This window comes from Poecilia latipinna, unplaced genomic scaffold, assembly GCF_001443285.1.
Source record: "Poecilia latipinna isolate Pla-1442-1.1 unplaced genomic scaffold, P_latipinna-1.0 Scaffold1523, whole genome shotgun sequence".
Lineage (NCBI taxonomy): Eukaryota > Metazoa > Chordata > Actinopteri > Cyprinodontiformes > Poeciliidae > Poecilia > Poecilia latipinna.
Genome location: NW_015114139.1, coordinates 2559 through 13096, shown reverse-complemented (window position 1 = coordinate 13096; position 10538 = coordinate 2559). Strand labels below are relative to the sequence as shown.

At 37.3% G+C, this 10538-nt stretch overlaps 1 protein-coding gene across 1 annotated transcript in view; it reads right to left on the bottom strand.

Annotated features, from left to right (window-relative positions):
- LOC106963346 (1-phosphatidylinositol 4,5-bisphosphate phosphodiesterase eta-1-like) overlaps positions 1 to 9398 on the bottom strand; it is a gene marked incomplete at its 5' end in the record, with an annotated part of 45514 nt that extends 36116 nt beyond the window's left edge. Inside the window, 6 exons of the mRNA XM_015058211.1 lie at positions 533 to 653; positions 1217 to 1420; positions 3696 to 3789; positions 4281 to 4451; positions 8643 to 8772; positions 9133 to 9398. Coding sequence (XP_014913697.1) covers positions 533 to 653; positions 1217 to 1420; positions 3696 to 3789; positions 4281 to 4451; positions 8643 to 8772; positions 9133 to 9398 — 986 coding nt within the window. The remainder of the gene's footprint in view (positions 1 to 532; positions 654 to 1216; positions 1421 to 3695; positions 3790 to 4280; positions 4452 to 8642; positions 8773 to 9132) is intronic.
- Positions 9399 to 10538: the final 1140 nt, after the last annotated feature.

The following is a 10538-nucleotide window of genomic DNA, read 5'->3' as shown; positions in this document are numbered from 1 at the left end:
GCCGGAGGTTTCCTTTAAGGGTGTTATTTCCCCCCAAAACACCATTCCTGAAAAAAAAAAATTTTTTTTTTTTTTTTTTTTTTTTAATAGCTTTTGTATTTTATTTGTTTATATAATTTTGTGGTTAGATATGTTTGCGTAAAACCAGTCAGTACTGCAGGACAGAAAGCGTGGCATCAGGTTGTTTACCCGCATAAACCTTAAGCTGAGTTTTTCAGAGGGCTGACCGCCTTCCTGTCTCTGACACCATCAGACCCAACCTGTCAGACAGCCTCATCACAAGCAGCCATGTTGTTTGTGACGAGGCTGTCAGAAAAGCTGATTAGAAGTGGAACTTTTTTTTTTTTTTTTTAATCCAGCACTTTAAAACATTTGCTGCGCTGATCTCGGTTAATTAAAAGTGTATATTTCAATTGCAATTGTATATTTCCATACATTAAAATATTTTTTTTAACAAGTGTTACAATAAAGTTTGTGCCCATAAACTTCCTTTCTCATTTTCTAGAGTTAGCGACATGCAGCTCTGACTTACTGGTTGTTTACAAAGGCGTATTTGTTGATGGTCTCTATAACGGACTTGAATGTTATTTTGGACGTCAGGGTGTATCCGTGCTGCACCATCGGCTCTCCGTCGGGTCCATCCCAACAATCAACTGTGGGAAAACGACATAAGAGAAATTAGTCTTGGGCAGAAATAGTATTTATTTATTTCTAATGTGAAACAGCAGCATATCCTGAGTTTTAACAACTATTTTTTTTTTTGGGGGGGGGGGTTATTAATTTAGTTTTTTAAATAGCAGGGAACATCCTAGACATAAAAAAAAGCTTCTTCACATCGATCAATAAAACAACTAAGACTTTTGTTTTAAATGGCAGTTTGTCGTAACAATAAGCAGTCAAGGGGGAAAAAAACACGGATTGCAATAGTCTATTTTCACAGCAGACATATTGATTAGTCATAGTAAGAGAAACTCAGAGTGTTACTAATAGCATAAACGATGGTGCTGTTCTGTCTGAGCCATGACAGGATGACCAGTGAGATGGCAGAGATGATATCCTGACTGAGCCATTGTTAACATAACACAGAATTTCCACTAGATGTTTGTTTTTTTTTTTCTTTCTTTCTTTCTTTCTTTCTTTCTTTCTTTCTTTCTTTCTTTCTTTCTTTCTTCTTTTTCATATTTTTTCTTTGGTACGAACGCAGACGCGAGCGCACCTTCCACACAGCGGCAGCCGGACTGCAGCACCCAGGCGTACATGTCCGTCTTGGAGTGCGAGAGGAGCTGGTCTCCAGTCAGGTACGTGTTGTGAGAGGAGGCGATGAAGTAGTTGCACAGCGGCTGCTCCATGTCCTGGTTCACCTCGTGATGCAAAGGGTTGAAGATGTCGCACGTCGGGCTGCGCATGAAACTCGTGAAGCCTGGAGGAACAAAAGAAGATAAATCGGCTTGGAATTGCACCAGACCGTGCGCCATCTGCATCTACCGAGTCCCACGCTTCCCCTCGTCCACAAAAAAGGGCTTTTATGTCATGCTAAACATGGTGATTGTCTGTCTGCCAATGTCTTTGACAGGCGATAAACTCCGAAGAACTATGAGATAGCGAAATGCGGTAAACACACTTATTATTCACACGAGATGATTCCCCGTGGCATTGTTTATCCCACCACTTTCGGTCTTGTTGAGCTCGGCTTAACGAACAAGCAGCATCATCAGACAGATCGAGAGCAGACAAGAGCTGCAACAGGAGGAAATATTTGGGTGGCAGTAAACGCCACACTCATATTCAGACATCAGCAGCAGGATAAAATGTAAATAAATGGATGAGAGGCGATTCCTTCATGGACTTGGTCACTTTGAATTGAGATGTGGTAGACATGTCAGCATCTTAAACTCACTTTTTGGAGATTCAACTATATTGAAATGTAAATCATGAAAAGATGTGAAATTTTACGAAAGCTTACTGTAATTTGTTTAAAATATTTTTTTTTTCACTGCTCTGCATTCGGTATTCAAAAGTTGAAAAGTTTAAAAAGCTAAAAGAAGAAGTTTCTGCTTCTTCTTCAAGGTTGTTCTTTGCTTTTGCTGCACAGAGTGACAGGATGTTCCCGTTTCCTCACAAAAAAATGGTGATAACTGTAAGAAAGAAGAGCTCTTATTGAATCCAAAGAATGTGCTGATAAGTTTTATATATATTATGTGCAAACACCTTCTTTTTATAAAAGCTTGACCTTCATCCTTTATTATAAGCTTTACATGTATATAAAAGTTCAAAGAAATACATTTGACATGGTTTGGAAAAACAAATTTGTCCAGATATATTTGTGGAGGATTTTCAGCTGCAGAGAGATTATGATTTATAAAATTGTTGTGAAATTTGCAAATGAAATCTGAAGTTGACTGCTGAACACTGCTCTTTCATATCTCGTGCATTTCTATTCACTGAATCTCTACATTATTTATTTATTTATTTATTTTTTTGATTAGTCAACTGTGTAATTATTTGCAGAATCTCCATATCAATCACCATCAGTCACTCTGAAGGGCGATCGTAAGGCGTTTAAAATCTTTGCTAAAGTTTCGGTAGTTGGTCACAGCCTCAACCTCTGTGCTTGGATTTCGGTTCAGAACACACAAAGAGTGTTTTGTTGAAAAATTATTATTCGTATCATCTCAAAGAAGCTGACTTTTACACTTCTGAGTGCAAAACACCACCGATTTGTCATGTCATTGTCTGATTTATGCAAAACCTTAGAATAATTATCATGTAGCTCCTTCGGTTGGCAAAAAAGATTTTTTTTTTAATTCACAGTTTTTTTTAATCATTAGCATCTAAAAGACACATTCGTGTGAAATGTGAATCACATCAAATTAGATATTGAACTAAGATTAGTGCTTTCCCCTTCTCACCCGCAACAATGTCTCATTTTCTATTTTCCACAAGCCTCATATTTTAATCAGACAGTTTTCCCAGTACAGGTGCCCTTCCCTTCCCTTCCTCTCTTTTCTCTTCAGGGCCATCCTTCAGCCACTTCATTAGGTTGCAATAATTTATATTTTTAATATAGACACGTATTCCCTCCACCTTTCATGAAAGCAGATCATCAGGGCTAAAACTCTTTATTTTATCAATTATTTTGAAAGTGCTTTTATGTGTTTCCATTCGTCAAAAAGTCTAGAACACAAATATACAAATGCAGCTCAATAAATTGTTTTATAATTTAAATGTTCATTTATTTCAGTAGTTCAAGGCATGTATTAGAAATACTCATTACTCACATGTTGTACTTCAAATCTGTTGATTTTTATCTTTTTTTTTCCATAAAGTTAATTTAAGCTGAACGTTCAGCCTAAAAAACTCTTGAGCTGTTACCAAGATGTCTTTATGTTTTACGACTAAACATTTTATTATTTTTTTTAAGTAATACGGTATACTGCTCATTTCAAAATGTCCTAACCGTCTTTAGTTTTGAAGTGAATTTCTCTGTATTCTCGAATGTCATTCTGCATGGCTTTCACCACTTAAAATAGGTTCAAATAAACATTTAGTCTTATATTTTGAGTCATTTTAATGCTCACTCACAAATAGCCTTATACAGTAAAGCCATAACAAACAACAGGATGAGAGAAAATCCTCTCCTGAATGTAAATTCATCAAAGAAGCTTTGGAAAGGGAAGAACTAACAAGAACGTTACCTTCTATCCCCAAAACGCCTCTTCCTTTGTTTTCATCTGATACTTCAAACTTGTCGATAATTTCTGCAACATACTCTGGCGTCACGTTGGTCATCTACATAAAAAAAATTGGACAAAAAAAAAAGGCAACAAAAAACAAAAACAAAAACATGGTTACTTACTAACTTGTACATTTCTTACAAGTGTTGACAGAGAAAAACATAATGCAAATATACATTAAGAAATCCAGAAATGTACAAATAATGTCAATTCTAATTCTAATTTTAATAATAGTGACTAGAATAATGTGAAAATTGGTCAATAGAAAGGTTAAATAATTAGCTTACAGAATTTATGTGGATTATCATAGATGTTGAGGACAATTAAATACAGAAAAATGACTGATTATAAATCAGATAATCGTATGAAAGAAGTCAAGAGCTCCAGCAAAACAAGTCAGTTTAGTTGTGATAGACCAAATGAGGAATTACTTATGCCGTAATAACATAAATTAAGCCTTTTTCTCCGTGGTTACATTTCAAAGTAAAGACTGAAGGGAAAGTGTTTTTACATTAAGAGAAACATCCGCCAGGTTTATTTACTCGCCTTCTGCTCATTGTGCAGGAAGTTGGCGAGCTCCTCCACTGTCAGGTGGTCCTTCCTGTCGCTGTACGCCATCATGAGCAGAAACAAGTCCCGTCTCAGAGACATCATCTTATAGAAGACGGAAAACTCCTCGTACGTCAGCGTGCCCTGATGATCGTCGGTGTCTGCTTCCTGAGCAGAGAGAAAAGGTGATTTCTTTAATTTTACACTGTTTTAGTTACATAAAACCTTCAGTGCTTATCGATACGAAGGAAAGAGTTCCTGTTGGTGTTTAAATGTTAAATAAAAAAGACAGCTTTCCTACAGAACATGTTAAGTTCTTGACTTTAAAATCAAAGCTTCACCAGTCATCTATCCAATACAATGCTTTTCTTTTTCTTTTTTTTAATTTCGTAATACAAATGAGCGTCTGTGTGTCATCTTTTGCCTCATCTGCCGGTTTGCGTGGCTCCGAAAAGCAAATACGATTCCCTTCTCACGAGGAACGAGTAAACATAAAGTCAGTGTCACCACAGTTTAGTCATATGAAAAATTAAGTTGATTAATTCTGACAGTCGGGCACGGAGGATTTAATGTGTAAAATGCCACTTTGGAGAAACCACAAACCCCCCGCCCTCCTCAACAAAACCGACAACAGCACCATCATAGAAAAGAAAAATAACACAAAAAAGATGAAAACAAAAAATAAATAAATGAAATATTGTTAAATTGAAAAGACAAAAACTTAGACTTTCTTTATTCTTGGAGCAAAATGTATTGTGCTCAGTTTATGTGCTGAAATTTGTTATTATGGTCAGCTTGTTTCTATTTAATTTTTTTTTTTTTTTGGTAATTTATTGTGTCAAACCTTAACTGCAACAATGGATTCATGTAGGCAATAAGCTAAATGTATTTTTTTTCTCATTTTTGCCAAAACCATCTAGATCAGTCATGCATACAGATGTGAACAAGCGTTTCTCCAAATTCCCCAATCGCTTTTATTCTTTCAAATTCAGGTAGAATAGAATAGAAACTAGAAACTTTCTGAAGAAATTTAACCGGGGCCTGCCAAAGTGTGCCCATCGGTTGAACCCAGCGTTCTGATGCTGAAAATTAGCATCAATGCTAAAGTAAGCTACAATGTACTCAATAGCATGTGGAGAGTCATAAGCATGTTGACTAACATGGACTTACTCCATTCAATATCTTAAAATTAGTGTACAAGCTAAAATTAGCCAAAATGCTAATTGTTGTTTAAAAAACATAAGATTTCTTCTGCTCTTTTGAAATACTACTTAACTTACAATAAGTACTACTCAACAAGAATTGTGCAGTTGTGTTTTTCTGAAAAGTGAAAGGTTTTCTCTTTTTTTACCATCCATGGTGGTAAATATATTATAAAACAGACATTCAACACAAAAGCAAGAAAAAGTGCTCAACACCAAATTAATTATTGCTTATAAAACATAAGCTCTTTTGAAATACTGTTTATCTGTTTAGACACAAGAAATTTAGTTGGTAAATTTTGCAAAAGTAAAAGTCAGATGTTTACTTTGTGGCACTTTGCTACCAGAAAACGTGTTCATCTCTTAGCAACTGATTAACAACAAATATTATTATTGTTCAAAAATATGAGATTTCTTCTGCTCTTTTGAAGTATTACTTACCATAGCAATGCATAGGAAGCAAGGCAGTACATTAGCATTAACCTTAGCATTAGCCTTAGCTAAGTGCTAATTAGTAGTTGCTAATTAGTGCAATCATTAGCCTTAGCATTAGCCTTAGCAGTGCACTAGAAGTAGCCTTTTCCCTAAAATAAGATTTTAGCTATTTTTCTTATTTATTAGACGTGTTTAGCACTGAATGGAGGAAGTCAATGTAGGACAAGATGTAAGTGATACCTCACATGCCACTGTCACTGATTAAGACCAAATCTTAAAACTGAGTGAGAACAGAGTGTTCCGCCATGTTTGTAGTTCTAACCTTCAGTCATTGTAGTTCTAAAGAGAAGCTTGACTCTCTGCCAACTGTCAGCCAACTGTCATGTGAGAGAGAGACAGAATTCTGTTTGAAGCAGTCACTTTTTCTGAAAAAAGCAGTCCGAACAACTGTTTCCCGTTCAGGATCCGTAAAAGCGATCCAAAAATCGTTGGAACCGTTTGAGAGAGCAATTTCTCGTCTCCGATAGTACCGCGATTCATATCTGTAGCTCACTCACAATAATAGCAGCGATGAGAGAAAGATGGTGTGCGCTGATCTCTGAAATTTTTCAGAAAAGTATGAAATGAATGGCTGAGGGCCTGAAGTTACCCTGTCACTTGATCTCGCTAAATCAGGCAAAATGTACCAGCGATTCAACACCAACAAATCCCCAATACAAATTATTATTTTTTTCTTTTCTAAGCCTTTATTTCTCTAAACATTGATGCATTCTGCTGATTTTACTCCCCCCATCTTGCTGCATCTTTTCGGGGTCTGATATTAACTGTATGTTGCTGGGTCCATTCGACTCCACAACAAATCCAATAACACCACATATCCCTTCCCTCATGCTCCCATAACACGCACACACACACACGCACACACACAGCATCTAAACACAAAGCAAGCAGCAGGATAAATCAGTCCGATGGACTTGGAATGCGTCGACAGAAAGTAAACAGATTTTAGGTATTTTAGGCTGCACAAGCTGTTAAAATGGCTATGGTACTGTCTATCACAGCATAAACTGGAGAAAATAAAGCGGCAACTTTCTCAGGCTGGTCACAATCCAAAAAGTGAGTTATTTTACTGGGTTATTTTACACTGGGATAAAGGGGGGGAAAGCATGTCACCTACTCTGTCGAGTGAATAATGGTAATAGAAAATGGAAGAGTTTAGAGAGTGACTTTGGGTATTTTTAATTATGGCACAAAATGTAAAAAGTAACTATATTGTATATTAAAGATTGTGAGAAACCCCTGGATTATTAAGAGACACATTGTGATCCTGACAGAAATGTTTTATGAATTTTAAGAATAACTTGATTTTAGGTTGAAAAACACAACAGCATCTTGCATTGGTTTTCTCATGCATCAAGCCTTTCGACACACATTCAGCATAAGCACAGAGTACAGTCCATTTTTTGTGATGGGTCAGCACAACGTAGTGGAAATTAGGACATGGAAGGAAAACAATTTATGGTTTTCAACAGGCTTTACTACTAATTATTTAAAATTGGTGGAAAGAGATCTCATTGAGCCTCCCTGAGAAAATGAATTATAGAACTGTTGTTTGTTGTGTTTATCCTCTGACTGAGACTTTGTATCAGTTTCCCAAACTTTCTGTTGAAATATGACTCTCTGTTTTGAATCAGAGGGTTTTGTGGTCTTCATTTCCTCAGCCCTTTTGAGAGCACACCCACTTTTAACCACCTGCTTATCATCGTGTAAGCTAAGCTATAAATATTTTCCATGTTGTGTTGAGACCATTGTCAAATAAATATGCATATAATTAGAAATGACCGTGGCTTCCCTGCTGACTGCTTGTCGTTTGGCTTTACCTGTGCAGCCGCCTGTCACACCTGCTCCCGTTTATCATTAACAGAAGAATCCAGGACACACAGTCTGACACACACTCCTCTGGTTTGCTCAGGACTGTCGGTCGCCTCCATGATCCCCCCCCCCACCCCCATTAATTTATTTACATTTATCTCAGCCTGTCACACTGTTCATGAAATGGCAACTGTGATTAAATTTTGGGTGATTCTTTCCTGCTGAGTCTTTGACAATTGTCTTTCACATAAAAATGCAAATGAGACTCGCTGAACAACGTTTCACCAATCTGCAGCTGACCGGCTTTGTTGAGCCTCTGGGGGAACTGTTAGCTAAACTAGTTTTGCTAAAATTGTTGTGAAAGAAAGATTTTAGGATTACGACATTAATCTTTTAGAACTTCCCATCTGAATTAATTCTGCAAAACTTGTACCCCCAAAAACTCAGGAATCAAGGTAATCTGTGTGGAAGCGTTTGAGTCAATTCTTCTGCCTTCACATCCTTTGATTTTGAGACTCTTTTACTACAACTGCTTTTCTACTACAAAAAACAAGACAAGCCAAGATATGAAATTTAAAAAAGTTTTTAAAATCTACAACCTGGCTAGCATAATCCAATTACAACTCAACCTATCAATTCAAATGATCAATTTGCACTCCAATCTCCAGAATGTGCTAGAAAGTAGGAATGTTTTAGGTCAACAGAATGGTCGACTCCAAGTGGCGTCACTTACTGAAACTTTGGTCTTAAAATTTTAATCCCTTATCTTCTTTTATTATTTCAGGCACGTTTCTGTGCGCACATGGGAATAAACTGCATTGGCAGCGTGGAGTCCGTGTTGTTTTCTCACCTGAAACATTTGCTTGACCTTCCTGCGTGGCAGATTAACATTCAGCTTGTGAAGAAGCTGGTAGATTTCGTCGATGTTCAGAAGGCCATCTCCGTTTTTGTCCGCTTCTTCGAACGTCTGCTTCATCCACGTGAAACACGCACGTTAAGGAAGCCGGACATGAGGTCTCTTGGCGCAGTTTTAAATATCTCCCCGCTTAAGACGTGCAGGGAGTTTACCCACTGAGACAAAACACTCAGACTAAAATGAAAGCTCAGATGGAGATAAGTTATACAGAGCCATACGATATGTCTCGGTTTTTGCGTGAGCTGAAAGAATAATTCACATCACGCCACGGCGAAGCAATTTTGACAAAAAGATTGCACGCTTTCCAATCAGCAGACAGGGACCTGTCAATAAAATGATATTGACCTAGAATGTTTTTTTTCACTTTTCTGTAAACCGGTTGTGACAAGAAAAAGAAACAGCAGGGATTCAGTCGGAAGGATATTGGTCGTGTGTGCGTTGTCGCTTGGCCAATGAGTCCTCGTCACTAATCCCAGCCATCAGGTAGCGGAGGCCTGTGATCCAGGTTCTGGCCTCCTCTGCATTCGACGTCACCAGGTCAAGGGACTCCATGTGGTTTCCATGGTAAACCGTAAAGCAGCAAGCCTGATCGAAGTTACCGTCCGCATGCCGGTGGAAGATATCTGACTGACCGCCCTCCGTCACCTTGTAGAGGGAATCTATGGTGACTAAAGAAAACAGAGGAAGAACAAATAATTACCAAATAAATATTTTTCATTTTTCTCTCGCTGCTGCTAAAATGCTCCAGTGTTGAAGTGCACACAAATTCTAATTTCAGAAAATGAGGATTTTCCATAAAACCTTTTATAGGTACGAAACACGAATAAACCTCAATCAGCCCTTGTAGTGTGTTTTTATAAGTGTTTATGCATCTCATTTTAAAAGCAATTTTCTGAATCCAAAAGACTGTTTTGAGTCATTCCAAAATAAGCCAAAATGCATTACCATATCGGCCATGTTGTTATTGGCAACATGGATCGGGGATGGTGTGAACTGTGCAGGAAAAGTGGAAGTATAAAGGTGAAGAGGACAGATTTCTCCTCACCCTCTGGAAACTGCCTCTCTGTTGGAAATCATTTTTGGCCCCAGGATTCTTGAAACAATTACAAACTTAGATTTAGGTAATAACCTTTTGTATTGGCTAAACATTCTTATATAATGTGTAAGCTACAAATATGACGTTTTGTCTTCATCTTAAACCCTCGTAAGTATAAGACAGACTAATATGTGGATAAAATGAGACTTGCACTTTGCACAATATGTAATAAAATTTAGGCTGTTCTTGTGATGTAGACACTATGAGGAAGGTGACAAATTCTTTCACACATTAGGACAACAGTGTGGTACAGAAACAACATCTGTCTAAATGTTATGAGATTTTCCCTGTTTCAAAATGACCATTTGTGGGATCATTTGCCGCTGAGGTAAATTACAGGCAAACTGGGTTTGTGGGTGAAATCTTTAAAATCTCCCCATGTTGTTCCAGTCCTGTTCCTCCCTGGATAAATCATTGTATAAATATTCTTTTCATGGATGCAAATTCAAGCCTAAGATGTTGCTCTTCTGCAACTTTCAGCTGTTTTGTTTCTTTCTAACCGTTTGCATGTTTCGGTCCTGGAAATTATTTGAACTATAATGAGCTACCGGTTGAAAATGCAACGTAAAGGAAATGTAATTTTTTTTTTTTTTAAAGTGCCTTTTAAGTGGAATCCATTAGATGCTATTGTTCATGTTTTTCATAACAGACACGGATATTATAGAGCATATCTTTTCCTGCATCAGCAGTCCCGTTCAAAACACAAAGCAGCCAAAGTGTCCCTAATCTACAGC